At 35.7% G+C, this 24188-nt stretch overlaps 1 protein-coding gene across 2 annotated transcripts in view; it reads right to left on the bottom strand.

Moving 5' to 3' along the window:
* The window catches only part of ADGRA1 (adhesion G protein-coupled receptor A1), a 264781-nt gene that overhangs the window by 45681 nt on the left and 194912 nt on the right, over positions 1-24188 (bottom strand). Inside the window, exons 1-3 of one of the 2 annotated variants that reach the window (XM_054071765.1) lie at positions 9112-9126; positions 8650-8857; positions 7502-7710 (exon numbers count right to left, since the gene is read on the bottom strand). In XM_054071765.1, coding sequence (XP_053927740.1) covers positions 7502-7504 — 3 coding nt within the window. In that variant the 5' untranslated portion in view covers positions 7505-7710; positions 8650-8857; positions 9112-9126. Of the gene's footprint in view, positions 1-7501; positions 7711-8649; positions 8858-9111; positions 9127-24188 lie in introns of those variants that run through there. The other variant, XM_054071764.1, reaches the window with a different exon arrangement.

The following is a 24188-nucleotide window of genomic DNA, read 5'->3' as shown; positions in this document are numbered from 1 at the left end:
ACAGAGCGCCTTACAACATATATAAAGGAAACCATAAATATGAACAAATAACATGCACACAATGGCAAACATATGTCATTTCATCCCATTTCTCTTAATGCCCTTCCTCAGTTTGCATGTGCACCTCAGTTAAATTTGCTCAGTCGCCACTTGTGGAGAAACTCATCACAGAGGTAACCTTATGCTGTCTCCTAACATCTCCTGCTACTCTTCCCTCAACCACAAGTGGAACAGAAAAGAACTCTGTCTGTTGACTTGGTAGCTTTTTAACGTGACAGACCTATGGTCTTGAGGCCTTCTCTTGAATTTTTTTTTAACAAGCATGAGTATACATTCAGGATCTACTGAATTCACAAATTTTAAATTTCTTTAAGAGTCTGTTGGCTCAGAACTACCACTGAATCTCTATTTAAAAACCCTGTTTTGACCATCTTTTCTCCCACATTTTTATTTGCATAATCTCCTTGTTAATTCTTTTACAGAGTAATTTCTTGAGGTAGATCGTTATTTACCAGAAATGTGCAGTACAATTTTGGCTCATATTACTAGAGTAGTAATATAAATACTGCACAATTTAAATAGAATTAATATTCCGAAAATGATACAATACCTACTTCTAGATCTTACTGATGTGCCAATATTTTGGTATACCAATAGTGCACTTTGTCATAATTTTATGTATACACTTCCTTCACTTCCATGTATTAAGAAAACTGTTACTGTAACTTGCATAGTAGTAACAATGCAGTTATTTAATGAAATAAATATATTTGCTATTTGCAGAAAAAATACTCTGAAGTTAACAAAGTTTTGAAAAAGAAAACACAGTGAAACTACACATTTATGTAGCAACAAATGAAAGTGATTTTACTTGAGGTGACATCATTCAGTGTACTAAAGAACTAGCTTTTAGTAGTGCAAATGCCAAGGATCAACCAATCGCTATGTTTTAACATCAGTATAAAAGGAAATGCCATGTGGTCCTACAGGAGTACAGCCATTTGGCCTGCGGAAGAATCAAGAATAATCAGCATCTTAAAGTTAATTGAATTTTAAAATATTCATTTTTAAAAATTATTATCTCTTTTCTAATCTTGTACAGCAAAAAAGCAAAAATCTTGTACTTAAACTTTTGAGCCTCATAATGCACTATTGCCAATGTAAAACATCCTTTTTAAGAGTTTTGTACATTGAAAACTGATTTCATTATAGATATACAATAAATTTATCTTTTCTGCTTTTTGATGATAATTAAACCTTATTGATCTGTCAGCCTCCAGAAAAGATAGCATGCAGAAAACAAAGGTTTTTTTTTCATGCTGTATGCAAAGTAGCATAATTGTATGTTACATTTTAAAAAGGCAGGTTTAATTTTTTCTAATAGAGGGGATTCAAAATATATTGAAAAATGAGAGGAATTATCTACAGGAAAATTAATTCACACAGGACTTTGACCATAACAAACTGCTATCCACAACTGCACAGCCAGTAAAATGTTGCCTAATGAGAAATAGTCTCTCATCTTATAAGGTGTGAAACCAGCTCCTTTCAGCCATAAATACCACCACAGTATATAAAGCACAACAGAAATTAGTGATGGAAATTAGTGACAGAAGACTTCTAATCAGCTATTTCATCCTAAAATCAGAATGATAAAACCATCAGTGGGCAAATGGGACTGTTTCACTTTTACTTGAGACTTAATTTCATAAATCAACTGAAACAGACACATCTATACTTATCAGTTAAAACTCAGTATGAAAGTATAAAAACATTCAGGAAAATTGCATACCAAAGGCAGCCCTGAGTCATCGAGGAGCAGATGCTGAGAAAGTTGAGGGGCAGATACACTGAACTAATACTAAATATCGCGTACTTTGACAAAATCACAGCCGCCAAACCCAATCTACTTTGTGTTGTAAGTTTTTGTAAACCATTTACTTACACTGGCAAATTAAACATCTATTTTTAATATAATGCTTGCAATAGTGTGACTTAAGAAAGTAGAGTCTAATGTGTTTCTGTGTTTAAAACAGGACACCTGAAATAGTGTTCCCTAATGAAGTGATATCCAAGTACCACAGAGATTTAGAAACACAAGTGCATTTGAACAATCAGTTATAGTAAGATTTAGGTTCCTCCTACTTAAACAAAACTTAAAAAATAGGTGTCAAATATTAGGATGTTCAGGAGCACTAGAATATGGAAATTATACATACAGCTGGTTCTCCATGGAGAGCTAAAACCACTGCAGTGCACACTGAGTGGGGCAGTTGATGTGCTGGAGGGCAGGATTGCCATTTGGCAAGATCTCAACAGGCTGGAGGAATGGGCTTACAGGAACCTCTTGAAGTTCAAATAAGAGAAATATAAAGTTTTCTGTCTCTGAGACAGAGTAAATCTTAAAGCAGTACAGACTGGGGGCAACTGACTGGTTTTGCAGAAAAGGATCAGAGGGTCCTGGTGGAAAATAAATTGAAATCGAGCCAGTGCTGAGCCCTTGTGTCCAATAGAAGCCACCAAGACAATAAGACAGCTTGAGACCAAGATTCTAGGTCTTTAATTTGCATCTCTGGTCTCCCAAGAGTTGCACCATTTTACTGAGCTCCTTTTTTTCCCGGATCCCTTTACCCTCTTTGGCTGAAGCTGCAATATCAAGAATGCAAGATCCATTAAGCCAACAGAAAACAACAGCAAATACAAAGAGCTTAAGCCACAGGATTGATTTGTTATAAAGTTAGTTCATTTTGAAAGAAACAAGTCTGGATTTCTGTCCCCGGTACCAAGTCAGTTTATGCATTTTACAGAGCAAATAATACATGCCATTAAGTGTAATTTAATAAAAAGTAGACGTAACCCCAGGAGAAAGGAGTAAAAGCCAGATATTGCTCTTGTAAGTACTCTCCAAGGCTTTATGCAAAAGATTGTCACATTCAGAAATATTCTGAAAAAAAACCCTTCTCTGGGAAGCTGGACTCAACACTGCCTATGTGGGCTAAGCATTCTCTGTTAGGTGAGCAATACATGCCAGCTGAGGACTTAGGTGAAGAGTATGTGCATCTTGTCCGGAACTCTGAATGACAGCAGAGCTTAGAAATCTAGCTCTTCACACTGGAAAGCAGATATGCACATACAGACAAATCTCATTCCAGGGAATTTTGCCATTCCTTCTAAATCAAATGTTAATTTCACAGATAGCAGGTACACTTCCTGGATCACTTTCACAGTCTGGTAAGTTTGGTACTTAAACTCTACTAAGGTCTATTTTGTACCTGTAAGAATAAGTGTTTAAACACAAAAAGAAATAAAAATTGAAAAGTTCATTCTTAAACCTGTCTTTATAAGCAGTTTGTTTTTTCAAAGTACCGAACCACATTTCCACAGCCTGTTACGAGAAAACCCTGTGTTGTCTATGGGGAAAATGTCAAATACGGCAATTATGTCAACATTCTAAATGACATCTCTGTAATACTTTCCCAACTCATGAATTAATTTCCAAAAGGCTTAGACAGGCTGCTTAATTTGGAGAACTTCTGAAACACGGAAGTTTAAATTCTGTATTCAGAATCGAACTTTATGGACAGGCCAAAGAAATTTTTGCAGTTGTCTTCAGCCACACTGCAAATATTGAAAACGTCTTTTTTGTAGTACTGTGAGCCTACCAATTTGGAAAGATTTAAAAGATTCAGGGAAGGCTTGTAAAACAAGAGGAGAAAAATCCTGTAACTCTTAGCATGATTTGTTCCTAGTATCTTGCCTCCCCTCAATTTCTCATACACATTGTTTTCTAATGTTTGCTTCCAGAATAGTTTTAAATTTGCTGTTTTTGTTAGCTCAGTCTCCTCGGCCTTAATTATCTAAAATAATCATCCACTGAATGTATACTACTTTTGCAAATAATGACTCCTTACACTCAGAAAAATTCCACCTATGTTGCTGGAATAATGAGCTCCTTTATGACAAAAGAGGAAAGGAGTTGTTTATGATTTTATGTTCATTTAACCTATCTTCAGGTTTACAATTAAAAAGGCCAACAATATTTATTAATCCATTAATATTAATTGATAAGTAGCACACTTAGATTTAAGAATTTTAATAGTGTTTGTTTTGCAGATTTGAGGAAATTACTATTGACAAAGCAGTCAGAGGGGGGAAAGGAAATGCTGTGTACAATTACAGTAATATCCATCACTATTGAATTGCCATTCTGTTCTAAGAAAAATGAAAAGAAGAACAAAGGAGAAAGTATACCAAAGCATATTTAACAAATTTTGAAATTCAATATTGCTGTTGGATATTTTTGTTATCTGCTGCAGAGCTTTTACTCAGATACACAATGGCTGCAGGGCACTAGATTGGTCATAACATTTTATTGAAAAATTAAAATATTAATATACAGTTTAGTTCACAGAAGAGCACAAATACTAAAACAAGTTCTAATAGAGAAAACCATATTGCAGAATTTCATAGTTCAAGACCCTACACAGCTTTGGCCACCTCAAAAAGAAGCTGTAGAAGCTTCTCTTCTCTCCTACAGACAACAGAGAAAAGGGAAAATAGAGGACTGGTCTAAACACACGCTATATGAAAGGAAAGGCAGAACTATAACTCAGAAGTTTAGTTCACATTATTTTACTCACTCTTATGACACAACAATTTAAAGCTAATCAGAACAAGATAATGCTGTATTATGTCTGACATCACTGTTCTACTTCCATTCACTGGCCCAACCCAGAATACAGTGAAAGTGTGAGAGCAGTGTGAGGGAAGGAGCTTGTACCTCCCTTTCGACCCAACCTCCAAACTGCACTCTCTGTCTCATTGACATCACTTGAACAACTGTCACAGAGAGAAACGAAATGGTTCTAGATAAATCCTCTCAGTTGAAGTATGCTCATGCTTATTAATTATCAATCATAGTTGATAAATCCTTGATTACTGCCTTTCTAAAAAAAGAACTCTGTGAAACCTTTAGTTTAACCCTTTTATGGTACATAGATAGAAGCAACTTTTTATAAAAGCAGTTCAGAGAACTTTGTCTTACTGTTTAAAAAAATGACAAATCAGAATATGTGCTATACTAACTGTAAAATGGACAGTTGGATTAACTGAGGCTTCTATGTAATCTTCTTCCACAGCAGGATATACATTATTCTGGTGGTAATGTAAACCGTCATCCCTGTTGCTTTATTGCTGCTCTTCAGTTTACAGATGCTACTTCATTTTTCTGCTACTACTCCAAAACAGCATAATTAATTATGAACTTTTATGGTTTAATAGATTAGGGAATTATAGATTAATAACATGTATCATGATATTGTAGCCTAACACTGCCTACATACCATATGCTAGCTATTTTGAATTTGCTATCCATTTGTTAGAATTTTAAAATATATTTGGCACTCATGTGAATTAAGAAGATACACACAGGCACTTTATATTGTTCATATTATAAATTAGTAGCTAAGCAGAACAACGAAATATTTTTCATTTCTGATATGAGAACTGAACTGCCCAGAAATGCGTAGTCTCTATCAAACAGAACAATCTCTGACTTGATGCCACAAAACACATCACAAAACACTGATTTAGCAACGACCCTTGAATGAAAATAGTCACACATAGTGAAGCTACGATAGGTTTCCAATAGTTCTTTAGAAATAGACAGCTGTTGGAAGACATATTTCCATGTGCATACATACATACAGATATTAAAATGACTTAAGGTCAGGCATCTTTTTTCTTAAAAGTGACTACGATACATGAGCTAAGGAATATACCACATTGATTGCTACCGTATCAATTCCAAAGCAAAGGTGATCCTAAGATATTGTTTCCTTGTCTTGCATAGACAAAAACGGAAGATGCACATAGGACCTAAATTGGAACTACATACTGCTGGCAAAAGCTGCAATAAAAGGTACCTCTGTTGCTTTCATGGTTGTCAAAAACCAATTTGCTACATCTTATCAATGATAAGTGTGCATTTGGCTTTACACACAAAAAATTAACGGTACCCTTCATATCACTACATGATTTTTGCAAACAGAATGAAACCATGGAATTGGTTGTGTGCAAGCAATTAGTTAACATTTAACAAATGCCTAAAGTTTAAGAAGAACATGCTGAACCCAAGCAGCTGAAGGAGGATGAGGCCATTTTGGGTGTGGCACCTGCAAAGTCAACAGGTGCTTTCTTTAATGAATTTAGAACAACATTCTCAAAGTAAGATTACGCTTCACATTTGGGGAATAAGCAGCTGGGTGAAAAAGGGAAACTCATAGAAGCTGTAGAAAATGATGAATATTTGATCTCATCAGATCTTAGGAACAGCTCTTTAATTCTGAAGAATTCTGGAATGGGTGAAAAAATGTTGAAGTAACTCTAAGGGAAATTGGTTCTTAGGAAGTGGACGATAATAGCCGCATTTAACTCGTGGGTGCCACTGCCTTGTGCTATGATTGGCTGCCATCTGGGTTCCATCTGACAGCAGCAGATTGGTATTCTCGGCACACGTCCTCGCAATTCCTGTCGCCTGTGTTTGCTGTCCCTTACACATACACACAATACATTGTTTACTCAACTATCAACATTTCTGTAATGTACACAAGCAGCATTTACAGTGCAATCACACACCAGCATTCAGGATCAATCTGGTATTAACAGCACACATCTGGCTAATCTTTTTACAACTGGCTTATAATAAATATTTTAAATGGTGCAAACATTTTTTCACCTATATATGCTAGAAAGCTTTAATTTTTTGTTTGCTTTCCTTAACTCCCTGAAGAATAATGTCATTATTGCATACATAATATTTCTGCTTTCATGAAGGTAACTTTCTGTTAAGCAGGGTAGTTAAATAACTGCAATGGGAACTGTAAGTGTGACTGAGAGCAGACCAAAGCAGGCTGATGTGTAGCACTGCACAGAAATATTTTTCTTCATGAACAGCAATCTCACAAGAAGGCTATCGACAATGGTATACAAACTAAAACGACTACAGGATCAACAAGGACAGCACTGTCCTTACTTTAAAAAAGCAGATGTTACTCCTCTCCATTTATTAAATGATTCAACATTGCGGTATGCCTGCAACTAATTAGTATGATCAACACAGTGCAGGGCAGGAACAAAAGCAGACCAGCCTCTGAGATGTGCTGATGTAAAAGCACACAGGAGTGTATATTTTTAAACACTGTCCTATAATTTATAACCATTATATACTAATCCTTCCTTGATGGAACTTTCATTCGTAAGACTGAATTTAATGTCATTTCTCATTAGGCCTGTCTCTGGATATTAAAACTGAACACCAGGTTTATTCACTTACTAGCAGTTAAATAACTTACTTCCATTAAGACTGTCTTACACGAAACATTATAGTAAACAGAAAGTCAGTTACTGATAATTAAGAATAGCACAGGTGCATGTAAAAAGACCACAGATATACGGCAAAAGAGAGAGAAATATAAGTATATTTGCTAAGTCATATACTTACCATTAGCACTGCAAAGTTACTGAAGCGTGTACTCTGAATGGTGGTAATATTGCCTGCAGAACTAATTATGTGGCACCCTTCTCCCCACCAGCCTCCATGTCCATCTAGAAGGTCAAAATCCCAGAAGGCTGCAATGGGGTCTACACCCTGTGCAAAGTGCCTCAACCCTATAGTAAGAGGGCTGGTGAGGTTTCCAAAACTGCACCCATCTGCAAAAGCAACAAACTGAATCAGAGAGATGGAGTGGAAGACCCTTTATTGATGAATGCTATGTAAAGAGATGTCATACACTAAACTATGGGGAAAAAAGCAATAGACATACACTCTCAATGGTCAAAATCAAAGCTAGTGCTCACATTCAGAAAAGTTTGCAATAGTATAAATAAATCTGAACATTTCAGTCCCATAATGTGTCCAAGTGATCTAATCATCCTTCACAAAGCAGATTTTTTTTTAATTTCAGATTCTTCAGTTATGACCAGTGTTACACTATTGCCCATGTAATGGCAGAAACAGCTGTATTTCATGGTATGATTAACAGCAGAGACAATTCTGCACTTTGAAAATCAGATTTAAACATTTAAAAGATGTTAATAGAAATGAGAGCACTATTCAGTATCAAATAAAATTAGTAAAATTGCCTGGGTGAATAATTAATCTAAATAATGACTCACTAGCACATATAATATTTCACATTTAGACAAAAGCCTTTAATAACAACTGTTTTACATTCATCGTATCACAAAGTATACTGGTGAGTATTGATATGTGCAACAGGGCACTACTCCCCCTCCAAAAGCCTTATTTTTATCAGTGTCTAGAATATTAACATTGCAGTTTTCCTTGTAAAGATTAAAACAAGGTTCTTTCCTATAGCACCATTCTTTAAGTATCATGCATCTATAACAACACTGCCAACAAACAGTAGTCCAAAACTTGCATTCCAGTCATACATCAAGTGCATTTACTTATTTGCAGGATAATTCGAATAAAATCATGCAGACAGAAACAAATGCAAACATTTGTACTAAAGAGAGAGACTGCTTCCAGCCTCTCGGCACACTGTATACTCTACTCCCCTATTCTCTTCATAATCAAGTATACCGTAGCTTTTAGATTAAAAGAAATAATGCATAACAACTCCTCACCTATTTTAGCAAAAACAGCTGGTGTGGCAACCGTCCTACGTTTCCCATCATCTGCAAGATTTGATGAGTTTCCTGTGCTAGGAAAGAGTTTCCCATTCCGAAAGACAATAAACTGTAGCTTGCAAGTGGAGTTATCAACAGATTGCCAGGCTGAAGACTGAGAGAAGACAGACTGTGGCAAATGAACTGAAGCTACTGCTACAGCATTCTGTACAATGAGAAAAAAAAGGAAACATTTAAAATGCAAATCACAACAGGGTTGCTTTCATGATGTTTTAAACTCCTGTACAAGAAATGTATGCTGCCTTCCTTTTCCAACAGACTGGAAGCAACCAAAGAAGCACGAGCTGTAACCATGGGAATAGGATTGGTACAGTGCATATTAAAAGGGAAAACGTTTTGATTGAATGTGAGAGTCTATATGGTCAAGCTCCCTGCTGCAGAGGTGAGAATGGTTCTTACCGTGCTTGCTAGAGGGTCCATCAACACTGCAGATCTGATTTAAAGAGACAACCTCTACCAGGTTTTCTCCTTCACTTAAAATAGAATCAGACAACCTACATTAAAACGTTTCTCCGAAAGGGTACTTAGAGAGTATAAAAATAATTTTATTAATACAAAAAATTACATCAGCAGAGAACTGCAAGTGCAGTAAACAGCACATTTTATGAATATGTTTTTCTTGCTTCATATAAGGAAAATCAGTTAACTCTGTGTTTTAGTAACACAGGATTAAAAACATTACAAGCACTAACATAACAGAAGAAAACAAGGCAGCACTAGGAGAAAATGAATGAAGACTGTCAGATCACTACAATGGCTTTGAGTTGCAAGTGTGTTATACACCCTTTTACAAGCAGATAATTCCCTTACAGCAGAGCTATAAAATACACCAAACATTATGTTCTGAGGACTTCACTCATCAAGCATTTTTTCCTGCCAAAGCAGCAAACTAATCATGAAAGGCTGAGATATTTAAAAGAAGAAAACAAATGATGAGCAATGGGAAAATAAATAGGGAGTCTGTCCTGAGCCTTGAAGTGAAAAGTGTATGTATTTAAAAACAAACAAACTACAAAATGTTCTAATTTGCATTTCCCTCAAGGGCAAAGTATAGCTTCTGTGCACATAATTTACATAGATTATCACACAGTTTACTCATAGCACATGTGCACTACCTCTCTGAGAAGTAAAACAATAATCTTCACAATCATGTAAACAAACATGATATTAGTCTATGTCCATGTGCTTGAAGAATATGCATGTGAGAGATAAAAGGTACAACAGAGATCAGTGAACTGACTATTAGAAGCATCTAGAACCTCACGATAAATACAGGAGAAAAGCATGAGTAGCCTGTGATGTCATTGGGATGCTTAAAAAAAACAGACAAAGGCTTCTGTATGCTTTTCTCTTTATTACCATGTATATTTTGGAAATGTTTTGCAATTTTAACAATAAAAACACACAAAATTTGTTTTTAAAATAAGTATTCAATAGAGGTTAAAAAATTTCAGGAAAAAACAGAGCAAAGAGCAACAGGATGCTTCTACATTAGATTTTAAAATTACTTATGAAGGCTTTTATCAGAATTAACTGAGCTAAACATCAAACACTCTTCCTTAGATTCTTTCCACTGTCTATTCACTAGAGCTGTCATAATTGGCTTTATCACACTCTTCTGAAAAAATATATTTTAGTTTGCGATATCCTGACGTTTCTGTATATACTAAACCTCTGATGATACCATTTTGGCCATAAAATTGTTATCAATAAATAGAAACAGTAATTTTTAAAAACGTCATTTGTGAAACTCCAGATCCCTATTGAGGACTTATCTGAGATGTACCAAAGTGTAAGAGCAGTAACGGTGTGATTATATTTATGTTGGATTTTTATTATTATTCTATGCTGTAAAAAGCAACAACAATTACATATTAAACTACACTAATTACTTATTATACACAAAAAGAGAAAGCTAGAAGCATCTGAATAAGCTTATGATAATGAAACCAAGAGCTAAAGGCATTGGGATAAGCAGCAATGTGCTATGACTTGACAAAAGCAGTCCTACACAAGGCAGAGAAAACAACAGGTTTTTAGCACTTGTGCTAAAAGGGGAAATTGTCTAATTCCTTGTGGTTCTCTAATTTCTTCTCCCTTGTGACTTACTGATATCAATGTGAAGAAGTAATAGCATAGACAGAGCTTGGCTGTGGGGCTGGGGAGGTGCAGAGAGGCGTAAAGAGCTGGTGTGACACAGGTCACACAGCTGGGGAAAGATGAAGGTGACATTCATCCATCACTGCCTCAGTATTGCTTTGTCTCTGCCCACACAGAGACCCTTCACTATGTAATGTAAAGGAAAGGATCCCTACACTGTGCCCCCAATCTTAGCCACATACTGCAGCTTTGCCTCACAGGAGCCAAGTCCAATGCAGTGAAGAAAACCTGTTCACATCCCACAAAAGGGTTTAATGTGGACTGATCACACTCCTCGGGCTGTGAGCAAGTCTCACACAGGCAGCAACATCAAATTACTTACATGACAAACACATTTACAGAAAATTATTTCCTTATTATACTTCAGGGGTGTTTTTAGCTATTTGTACCCCCAAAATGTACCAAAAATATGAATACTCATAACATTTACCTTTTAATAATCTTTGCTAAATAGCATCTACGGTCACTTTCTGGGACACAATTTAATTGTGAATACAACCCTATGTATACCTGTTATTTCAAACAATTTCTTTCGAGTGCAAGCAGTCTGGTGGAGCCAAGGGCAAAGGGACAAGGCCATTCCTTGTCTGGACAAATGCACATGTAAAGTTAAACTATTTGCTGCACATCAAATATTTACTTTACATAGAAATGCCTCAAAATTAAACATCAAGCTGTCTGCTATAGCAACATGCTTGCCAACAAGATCCTGTGCTAGGATATTAATGACAAACGCACACATTGAGAGTGCCCACACATTCACAATGGTGTTTAAAAATATGAATAAATATTTTTGAACAATTTTTACATCAAAGATACGTGAGAATATTATTTTCAACAGAATTAGTCATTATTCATAGGAATCTGAGCACACAGGCAATCCCTGTTATTGTAGTAGAGGGTGGATAGAGCATGACTGGATGCTCAGCCTTGGATCTTATGTCTGATGATGTGTAAGTCAGTTCTTCTCTCTTGCCTCAGTTTCCCTCTCACATGGTGAAATAAAAATGATGATATTTTTTGCTCTGCAAGGTGCTCCAGAGTCCAGAGATGAAACACAATATGGGAACAGATTCTTACTAAACCAGACAACAGTAAGATAAAATTTTTAGCGAATGACTTTGCTTCAGATGTTTCAAAATCCCCATCATCACCTCATTTTTAAAAATTTTATTTGGACACCATATCACCACATCACAAAAGCAATGGCTTTTCTGAGCTTGCCAGCAGCAGCAGTTCAGGAATCTGCTCCACCTCTAAGAGGGGAGAAACAGCAGACACAGAATCACCATCAAAGGTCCTGCATAGAAGCTGCAGCTTTGCAGTGACACAGGTCAGCACCGGCATCTTATATTTCCCCTGAAAAAGCTTAGAGTCTGTGTCAGCAATTTACTAGTTAGGATTTAGAAATTCTGTGAACGTTTTCAAAACAGAATGTCAATAATCCCTTCATGACTCCATTTCTCTTTTAGTCCTATTAACTGGATTGGCCTGGCATTCATTAGAAAAAGGAAATCCTGAATATATTGTAGGTTTTTCTAAGGAACATTTTTCTGCTGCAAAATGCTAGTGTTTTAAAATGAAAGCTATTCAAAGAAATCCACCCAGTTGTGCATAAATTTGACAGCAACAATGCAAATTCCAAAACCTCCAAGTTATCTTTCATGTCATCTGCTCAGATATTAAAAAATCTAAGTGACCTGCAGCCAGAGAAAGAGGGCTTATCAGCTCTAAAGCAGCTCTGAGGATTTTCCAGGAGGGCTCCTAGGAATCTTGGCTTCCAAGACTTCTTGGAACCTGGGAACCTTTCCAAAAAGTCAAATGCAAGGTTGTTTCGAACACTCTCATAATTTGGGAGGTACGGTTTTGTAAATACAGTACTTTTGAAGTCTCATTTTTTGTTTCCATTTCAGAACTAATCTTTTGCGTCTGTGGAATTTTTCAAAATATCTGAGGAACAGAAACAACACAAATAAATCCATCTGGAACCCAAAGGTTTTAAATTTGAATGGAAAATCTCATTCTAAAGAGGAAATGGTCCTCAGGATATTGAGCGCTATGGACTCTTGACATTTTTGCAGCTCATGCATGTGTGACCCTTATTAAAAATGTTTTAAGGGAAAAATGGAAGATTTAAAGTGAAGTTTTTCCCCAGGCAATTTTATTCTGGTCAGCAGCCCATTCCTTATAATCAATGCTAGCATTTACAAGCAGTTTTTAAGTGTTCAGGGAAGACAGTCTCTTGCCTTAAGTGCCATAGTGATATGTTGGACCTTCTGCTTCCACAATTCTTTAAAGAGACCTGTTCCCACTTTCAACATTGCTTCCTCATGGTCTTGTTCTACTTGTCTAAATTTTAGCATGATACTGAGAGATTATACTTACATATTATTAGACAATCATTTCAAGGAAGATACTTCATAACCAATGTGAAACAACATACATAAAATTATTTTCAGTAGACCTTCTTTGCATATGCCTTGATACTAGGTTGATTTTGAGTTCAAGCACAGTATTTTTGTTTGAGATAAAATACACTTCATAGGAAAGTGTCCAATTTTGAGTTCTCAGAACAGTCATAAGGTATATTTTTCCAGTTGGCAAGTTTCATAACTTAAAAAACAGCACCTTAACAAGAGGTCAGACGAAAACTAGAGGAGAAAAAAACAGAAGACTAAGTGAAATCACTTGAGCACCTAGCAGAGAACAGGAAAAGCAGCTCCAGTGTTTCCAGATTTTAAAGAAACTGATGAGGTGTTTTAAAGATTCAGATGCAAGACATCATATTATATTATTAAAGACACAAAGACATTGCCAAAATAGACACGAGCTATATGAAGTTACAGTAGCAGTAAACAAAGTGTAGAAACTAAGCTTTACAGGTAATAGCCTATATTACCAAACATGTACTGACTCAGTTAACAGTGTGATCATCATAATAAAATTAAGCAAATAAATTATTTGTTCATATATACAGCAGATTTTATTTAGGCCCTCAAACAAGACAGTAGCTCCTTAGAAGCAACGGAAGACTTGAGTTTGTAGTTTATGTTAAAGGCTTGGTGGTCAACATAACAAAAAAAGGTGCAAAATTGGGTTTTTTTCAGCTGTTTCTCCAGGTAGATATTTAAATAACATTCTTTCAGAATTATCTCAGCATGTGGTATGTGAGATAAGGACAAGCAGATTTCCTAGTGCTGTGAGACTTTAGGTAGAATGCATATGAGTACTGATGTCTTTTTCTGGTATGAAAAGTATAAATAATATCACTCCAAAATTTAGATTATCTGGGAAAATGCCAAATAAAGGTTTTGTGAAAAGAATGGAAAGAATGCCAGTTTGAAAGAATATGGTTTTGCAAGACACATATATAATGACAAACAAGAAAGATAAAATTGTTTAATTGTTTTGTTTTGCTTTGTTTCTTAAATGTGAGGACACCAAGCAAAGGAAGTCAGAGATTCCCAGCCATATTTTCTACATAACCTTGCGCCTGATTCCTCACAGTTTAGCTATCCTTTTCAGAATGATGTTTAAACACAATTCTGGAAATGCTCAGGAATGACTACCAATTGAAATGCAGAATTTATATAGATTCCTAAAGAGAAATGAAGAGGTGCTTCCAAAAATGCAACATGAAATCAGTTGGCTACTGAGATGAAACTGCTAAGCATATTAGGATTATAATGTGATAAAGTCACTATGTAATAACACTGCAGTTCACATTCATCTCAGTATCTGGAAACCTAAGTTCAGGGTCCAGGATACCTTTGTTAAAGCCAAGCATAAATTGCTGCTTTAATGCATAGTGAAAATGTGGCATCAACAACAAGTATAGGCAAATTGTATGAAAAGGTACAAAACCATCTTAAAGTGTGTTTAAAGTTCTCACTAATTAATAATAGAGGTTTTTCTAGAGTCGTGCTGTAGAAATGTCAGATTGAGCAAACAGCAAGGAAATTTTAGAAAAGCTGGTAATGTAAAATATATCAGTAATCCTTAAATAATCCAATAAATGTAGCCTCCACGTCAAGATTTTGTATTTCAGATTTGAAAAGCTGGCAAACTTGGGAAATTAATTGACAACAGTTACTGGTACAAGATCAAGAGTGCATCAGCAGACCAAAAGGACAATGAGTGTAATCAAAAAGCCTATGAAAAGGAAAAAAAACAACCACTGATCAATGAAGCAAAATAGTATTTTATGTTCCAAGAAATGAGTGGATACACTGATAATTGCAAAAAGTATTTTGCATACAGCAGTAAGTTATTCAGATCTATATTTTAAAAAAAGAATAAGGAAAGAAGTAGAGCTGCCATATAGAAAGAATCAGGTAGAGATAAAACTAACTAGGAAAAAACTAGATAATAATTTTTTTACTTAACCTCAGTAAAAGTGTTGATGTTTACATGGAGACAATGTTAGGGTCAATAATGAGAACAAGTATATAAAAATTACCACAAATGTCAAAGTGCAAAATTCAATGAGTCATGAGAACCTTTGAAAACACACAAAATCAAAGGACATTTTTTTTTTAGGAATCTACCAAGTTGGTCACAAAGCAATGACAACTGCTTTGCAAACTGTCTACAGATGGGGTGAACGAGTGAACTGAGTTTGGCATGCAGATAATGATATAGACCTATATATGAAATAACACCTTTACTGCACAGTTCACAGCATCACTAACAACTGCTGCTGCCATATTTATCTGCTGCTATGTCCAAAGAGAGGCTTCTATTAATGAGTTTGAAAGAGCTGGCTGGTAAATTGCATGAAAATGTGGTGCCTCTTAGGCACTTCTATAGGGACCGCTATGTCATTATTTCTGCATTCCAGTGTGTTGCACTGAAGTTGTTTATGCATTCATGCATTATTCCTGAAAACCACAGGTCAGCATTTAGGACTTCATTATTAATGCATCCATGGAAATACATTCAGAAAATGTAATACTGTTTTTCTAAGAAAAGGAAAATGTGAAATTCAAGTAACAACTAAGCTGTTAATCTCATATTGTGAAGGAAAAAGAGAAAGTGAAAAAAAAAAATCAAAGAAGAAGATAACACAAAGGGAGACAAGAGTACATAAAGGTAAATAATGCCAGACCCACATGATAGTCCTCCATGATAATTTTTTGCTAGACAGGGCAATACAATTCACCTGATTTCTTTGCTCTTCAATAAAATATTGGATGCTACATAGAAACAGACCACTTTGGAAAGCAGCAAAGGAAAAGGACCTGAAAGCACTCGTTGATGAGAGGATGACTCTGGCACTATGATTTAACAATAAAAAAAGCACAAATACAGTCCAGAATGTACAAGACAACACATTTCCATTAGGCTGCAAAGTACTCTGATTCTACTGGCCTAATCAGAAATATGCAACACAATTTTGGTAAACTGGGCTCAGTCAAAAATCAGTCCAGAATATAATGGGTGTAGAGGACAGATAATAGGGTCACCATTAGAACGAATTGTTTGTTCCACAGGTGCAGAGTAAGAGAGTTTAGCTTCCTTAGGCTGGCAAACTGAAAGAGGAGGCTGTCTGCTGTCTTTAGAAACACCAGAGGAATAGCACCCAGGGAGGAAGGAGTCATGTGAGCAAATAGTCAGCGTGAGCACAAGGACAAATAGAAGATTAATCAAAAGCAAAAACACAGACTTAAAAGTATGAAAAAGCTTTCTAGGCTTTATAAGAGAGAGGACAGGATAGTTTTCAAGGGTTATGGACACATAAGAAAATTACCTACTCTTAAGAGAGCGTTTGAAAACTTTATGACAGAATTACACAATGGAGAAGTTGGAGAAGTTTTGGGTTGTTACTCTGTTTTACAAAAAGTGTCACAAATGCCTTTTGAGAACTCAAGAATTCCCTGGATAAGGAAATTCCTAAACTTCCTGCTTCTACTTATATCCCCACTACACAGTTAACAGAGTTCGTAAAAATCTCAATAAGAAGAGAAAGAGTTTATAAACTATTCAGTCAAGGTAGATTCTAGTGACTCACATCTGCGATAAAAAAACATCGAACATGGAAATGATACTATCATTTTTTGAGAAACACAAAAAAAATCTGCATACCTGTAAGAGCTGCAGACAGTCTGCAAGTTTGAATACTGAGTCGCTCATTTAATGGAGACACCTATTTTAGAAATGTTAAGATAATGTCTAAAAATAGAACAATTAAACACATACCACACAGAACAGTAAAAAAAAAAAAGACATAGGCATATTTCTGTTACTTATTTTAAGACTATATATCCTTAAAACTGAAGAGATTTTTAACACCTAAGTTACCAGAGCTCAGTCACCTATACTGTGTGATGGTCAGACAGCAATATCTGTCACAGGTAACAATTAACTACTGACACTCAGATGAACGTGTCTACTATAGAATCACATACAAAAGGAATTATCAGTACACTATGCTCTAAACAAGAGTCCCAAATTTAAACTACCTGAAATAGAATATAAAATGAAGATATCTTTCTTTTCTGGAAGTATCACTAGTAGCACTAGTGGGTAAACTGGTGGCTTTGAATAAAAGATAAAATCCCCTTTTTTACTCTGGTGGATCTGTTAGCAATCTCACTCAGGCTGCACCTATAGGTAGGGACATAATGCTTAACTCCAATACTGTGGTGACTTCAAAGAAAGCCTTCGAAGCAACTCAAATATCAGTTGAAATAATTGATTCTGCAACAGCCTCAGAAAACACAAGGAATCCGGTGACAAGTCAAATGTTATTGCTCCAGTAGATACAATGCAAGAACAAGGATTACAAACCCCATTTGTAAATTATTTACTGCCAATAATTTGTTAGCATACGTTTTGTGTATTCCAAAAACCCACATCAGCTACTTAATTTTAAAATTTCCAAGTTTAAGTCAAGTTTTCACCTTTCATAGTAATGTATCTTTTGCGCAAATGTTTGCAACAGAAAAAAACCTGTAAAGCGCAACAAAAATTGATAATGAGGGAAAAACATTAAGTCCACTGAATTTTATATAAGAAACAAAAAAATTTGTTAGAATGTTAATTATTAGTTTCAATATTTAACTTAGATTAAGTTTTGATTTTAAGGATCTTTTTAGAATTTTCATACAGGTCTACACACAATGGCTTCAGTTCAGTGTTCTTTATTGCAAGTTGAGTTGAGTCTGCAATAGGCTTGCCATGATGCAGAAAGTTATGCCAGAGAATACATAAAATTGTCTTCCTGGGAATGTAAAAGTTCTTAAGGGTGGCTTATGAGTTTTCAGCTGCAGTTTAAAGGTTTTTTGGGGGGAAGATCCTTGAAGTCTTAAAGGATTTTGGACACACCCCAAAATTCACACCTTAACTTTCTGTTATTTTTCTCTGGACCTACAGAGACTCACTGCAGCGTCACTGTTAAACAGGACAGCTTCTGGCAGTGTGCTCTACAGGAAGGCTCACCCTCTTGGGATGTTGGTTTAATGGGCCCTTCAGGGATGCATTAGCTCCTAGAAACACTCCATTTTCCCTCAAGCAGCCTGGGATGAAGGAGTATTTTTCCTTTTTATTTAGAAGCTCAGTTCAACTTCAGGCACTAAATATATGAGATCTTTCTGGAAAGATGATAAGCATATTTCATTTTATTATTACATTGATGAGACTGTGGTTTTAATTGTTGCAGCTGCACTCAGAGGATAGGGCGGGCATATGCTAAATTGTTAGAATTTTAAAATATAAAGTCATAATAAATTACTTCGAGAGATGTCTAGGTGGAACAATCAGCTACGTGATTGCAAACCTATCACCATGGATCTTAGGAAGGGCATCATAATTACACGGAATACCTAATATCCAAACATCTCTTGCAGGTCATTGACAATTGATTTAAATTATACATCAGAGGTGCCAGTTCAGAAGAAGGAATCTTGTGAATTCTTGCTTTGGAGTACTGGCATACATGACTGCTTTTTGCCATGACCACATTTAATTTATTTTTTGGACTAGGTGAACTGTGTTAATGCAGGCCTCATACCAGTCTTACTTTCTGAGTGGTCCATAGCTTAGTCATTATCATTCCTAAAATTATTAGGAATAGGAACAAAAAGAATATTTCCCCATATATATGACATAATATATGACATATATTTATATGACATAATGTGTCAACAAACACTCTTCTAAAGTGGGAGAAACACAATTACAATTAAAAGAAGACGGAATAATAGGTGGCTTATATGCATAAGAGAAACCCTTCTGTACCAAACAAAATTCACATATATTTTAATCGTGCAGTACACACCATAACAGATTTTATGATTTTTCTAAAGTTTTAGATAATTTGTGTATATCTATTTAATATGAGTACACAATGTTGCAACCATTAGGCAATACAGTAATTCAAAATGACTGAATATTGCAACTATTTAATCATACTAGATGACAGGATTTCTAATACCACTGACGTGGTATTCACAGTTAAGCTGGATAAGTATATAGTTCACTTAGTAACATGAGTGGGAATGTAGTGAAAAAAATGAATTCAGAAATTTTTAATAAACTATTACGATATAACTCTCATAAAATCATGGACTCATAGAACTGTTTGAGTTGGACGGGACCTTAAAGATCACCTCATTCCAACTCCTCTTCCATAGGAAGGGACACCCCCACCAGACCAGGCTGCTCAGAGCCCCATCCAACCTGGCCTTGGCCTTGGACACCTCCAGGGATGCGGCATCCACAGTTTCCCTGGGCAACCTGTGCCAGTGCCTCATCACCCTTACTGTGAAGAATTTCCTCCTTATGCATAGTTTAAATTTCCTCCCCTCCAATGTTTATCCATCCCTCCTTGTCCTATCACTCCAAGCCTTTGCAAAATGACCCTTCCCAGCTTTCTTGTACTCCCCCTCCAGGTACTGGAAGGTCGCTATAAGATCTCCTGGGAGCCTTCTCTTCTCCAGGCTTAGCAACCTCAACTCTCCTCGTATGGGAGGTGCTCCAGCTCTCTGATCATCTTTGTAGCCCTCCTCTGGATTTGCCACGGAGTTATGTGAATAGCAAAAATATTTTCTAGCATCATCCACAGTAAAATCGAATAGAAATCCTGATAGAAGTGAGGTCAGAGTGAACCTTCCATCAAATCACGTCTCCACCAATCTAGTGATCACTTTATACAGTCCTAGTAGTTGAAACAGGTTAGAAGAAACCTAACTCTTAACATTTCACAGATGCTAATAAAGCACATAGGCATGTGTGCAAATTTTTCATTGTTGCTGCAAAAATAGTCACTTGACATAGTCAATGTTAGGCTTTTCATTTCTAAAAGCTGACTGAATTAAATATTAATCCTCTAGTCAAATCAAGTTTTGCAACTCAACAGCTATGAAACATTGAAGATGTATTTCTGATTAAGATTTTAAAATTCTAGCATATATTATCAGTTCTTGTCATCAGTCATCACTACCTGATAATTGGGTGAGGATGGTTTTATACTTCTGGGGCAATATGCACTGTATTGCTCTCACTCAAGGGAGCACCTTTTGAGTTGAGATGCCAAAGGTCACTTGATATTTCTTTTATAGTGTATGAACCCAATTGACATTTGAATGAACTCCAGGAGGAGCATCCCTTCATTCCCATTCAGTGACTGTTGAGAATGAAGATTTGTAATATAACAAAATATATTTCTTATATATCAGACTCCTTTAAATACTCAGACAGGTACACCTATCTAACTATTTAAAGCTAAAGATAGGTGGGATGAAAATTGTACAGTAATAAATGAAGACTGAGAACTAAGCACTTACATCAGTCTACACCCCCCATTTCTTAGATCAAACAAAAGGGAATAAGATCTTCTTAATTCTCCCAAATGCAAAGCTGCTTTCAGTTTGCAATGTATGACAGGAGCAGATGGGGAACAGAGATTTTTTGTTTTGCTCATGGCTTTTGAATTAATACTAGTTTTCAAGTATTAGTGCTGCAGGGCCTGTATACTGAAAAAGCAACAGCAACATGTTCATTAAAAATAGCGGTCTATATGCCATGAAGTGTTCACTTTTTAAAACTCCTAAATTAGTTATATAAGCAGCAAATTTGCAATTTAATCAGTAGAAAATGAATTGGCTTACATTGTTATATGTAAGCATTCACAATGGTTTGAACTGTTTAAATATTTTTGGTCTTCCCCTCTTGGCCTACTGATTTTATAATGTTTTCCAGTAAAGGTCAGTTCTTCTGGCATCAGTATATTTAATGCGTTCACAAATTCATACCAAAGGCCTTTATTCTAAAGGGCTTAATTTTCTCAGTCAGACGCATCAACAGTGTGTATAATTCAGACTTTCTCAAGGGTTTCCGCTGCCAAATTTGACTAATTTTTTTTTTCCAAGTGTGTTATCATTGTTGCTGCATCGCTTCCAGTGTCCTGTTAAACTGATATGCCTCTAGTTTAGGCAGTAGCAGTGTTCATTTTCTAACATAAAAACTTAATATGCTCACTGTTTCACTATCTTTTTCTTCTGGACTCCCCACTTTCACTTCTTGCATTAAGTAGGATGGGAGTGCTTTGCTGAATCCTGCCCATGTGTTTCTGGAATCTTACTACCGCTGCTACTAGATGATGATAGGAACACCTGAGTGTATGAATTAATTATTTAGGAGCAAAGATCTGAGAGAAACATGCTCAAGGAGGGAAAGAGAAAGAAAATCAATACAGAAAAAAATTGAGTCCCTCATGCCAACTGAAGGACTAACATCATGTACAAAATTAATAACTAACATTATTAGCTGAAAGACAGTGTAGTTGAGAAAAACTGGCAGAGTCCCAAACTATCTCAGCAGAGAAAAAGACAGGCTTTCTTTTATCATCAGGAATTCTGAGTCCTGGAAGCTCTATAGCTCTACGTATCTGTAATGATATGAAAACACTGCTGCCAAGGGCACAGACTCTACTGAAAACTGAATCCCCATTTTCCCCCGACTGTTGTCTAACATGAGGAAGAAGTATTTTTATAGCAAGTAGGAGGGTCTATATAAAACTAGAAAAGACTAATCTAGCAAAGTAATGAATGGATTTTGATCCTACTTCCCCACAACACCTAGACTTAATGTCTTTGGTTGATTTCATACAGGATACATTACCTGAAAAACAAATGTCTTGAAAAGACTAAGTAAATCTTTATACTTTAACAAAGTGAAATAAGTTAATTTCCTATTTTCTTTCATACATAAACACAAAAATAAAAACTCATTGGCCACTTTGTGTTCTTCCGCCATTCTAAATATTGATATTCCCACATTCCTTCAATAGATCCACATTAAAAACACAGCGACAAATACAGTCATAAGAAAACAAAACCATATCCATTGTGTTGTTATACTCATCTTACAGTCCATGTCACCTTGTTGAGGCTTTGTGAGTGACATCAAAAACATTCTCTCTATAGTTTTGGTATCCTGCCGCTTTTTAGATTTTTTATTTTCTTTTAATATCTCTGTTCAGAAGCAATGAGTCAAAAATGATGCAGTCTGAATGTCTGTATACAGCATTTTTTTTCTTTGTAACCTTGACATGGAGAAAGCAAGACACTTGTACTTGCTAAGCCATGGTCTATTCAGCATCATTGTGTTAGCATTACTCACCAAGTGGAATTAAAAACTGCACTACAGTTACCATGACAACCAGCTGTCTCCCACATACAGCATCAGTTTGAATTTGTGCAGACCATTTCTAACAATGATTTAAGTCAACAAATTCAGTATTACCCTAAGGTAAAAATCTGGTTTAAAAACAAATAAATATTTTCAGTTTCATAATATTGCTTAGCTCAATACATTAATTCCAAGAATTACTTGGGAGATCTTCAGAGACCTGCAGTGACTTTTCTGAGAAATTAAAGGTGAATAGTAATCTTTGTGGATCATAGTTGTGGATCACTGGAATTCTTGACCCAATGAACATATAAGAAATACATGAAGAAGAGAAAGCATAACATTCATAGAAGAGATTGTGGGGAAAATGCATTCAAATATGTATTTAATCATTTTCTAAAATTTACATTTGAATGATGCTATTGATTACCTCGGGTGGTATCACTGACATCATCAGTGTATGCTCACTATACAGACTCTTACTAACAAATAAAGTGTAATCTATGTTCATCCAGAAGTATGAGCCATCAGTTTTCCGCTAGGAAAATAATCTGAAACTTGGAAAATAATTTCTGGCTAGCGAGTTCTAAAATAAGTTCCTTTTCCAATAAACTTGCAGGGGGTTGTTTTGTTTTTGATTTTAATAATCAACTTACATGCAAAGAGAAGGCTCAATTGGTTTTGAAACATCTGAGTTATAAAGGAGAGACGGAACAAAAGTAAATAAAATCTATATCATATTTACAGTGTGTGGTGAAACTTCACAAAATTGCATGTCTGATCACCAGTATGAAGTAGCCACCTGGCAGCTATCAGATCCTTCAGATGCTTTCAGTAGAGAACCACTAGTTTTGTTTGTCATTGCATAAACACATAGTGGCAATGATGACCTGGTCTGCTTGCAGAACAATAGGATGTATTGTCATTTTTCTGGAATCAAGAGCCATGACTAAACATTATTACAGATTTCCCACTCAGTATATGGTATAGCACTTGTTACATCACAGAACTCGGAAACATGTCAGAAAAGAAAACTGGACAAATAAAGGTAAGGCATTTAAAATTAAAACATACAGAGGCTATAAGGAATCTGATGCTATTATAAGTATTTTTAAGCTGTGATAGAGAATTGTTCTAATTCTGAGGAAAAAACATAATAATAAAAAAGAATTTCATTTATGTGGGAGTGCTGTTCAGAGAACAAAGACAGAAAAATAAGTATAACTATAGAGTCGTATCTAAACGACTGAGGAAAGAAGTAGCACAGAAATGCGTTCAATCCTGGATCACTGTGGACACATTTGTTATCAGTGACAGGCAATGTTAATTCAAGCACAAACTGAAATCAAACCCTTCTTTAAGGTTACACTAAGCTGAACTGACAGGAAAGCTACAAAAAAAAAGAAATGGACTTCTGTATAGCACTTCGATCTTCAGCAACGAGAGTGCATTATGTTGAAATGTAAAATCAGAAAAAATTCAAGGCAGAAAAGAGGTTGAAAGCAAAAGAGGGAATAAAATATAACGTGGGGTTCTAAATCCACAAAACCAGACAGAAACAATTTTTTTGCCTGCAAAAAAGCTGTACCATCAAAGGTAACTGACAATGGGAAAACAAATAGGATTGTTACTGGAATTTAACAGATCTGTAACAATCCATTAACTCCTAGATAGAGCTGAAATAT

The sequence above is a fragment of the Cuculus canorus genome, chromosome 7 (assembly GCF_017976375.1).
Source record: "Cuculus canorus isolate bCucCan1 chromosome 7, bCucCan1.pri, whole genome shotgun sequence".
Lineage (NCBI taxonomy): Eukaryota > Metazoa > Chordata > Aves > Cuculiformes > Cuculidae > Cuculus > Cuculus canorus.
Note: the sequence above shows the minus strand (reverse complement) of the source record. Positions and strands in the feature narration are given on the sequence as shown.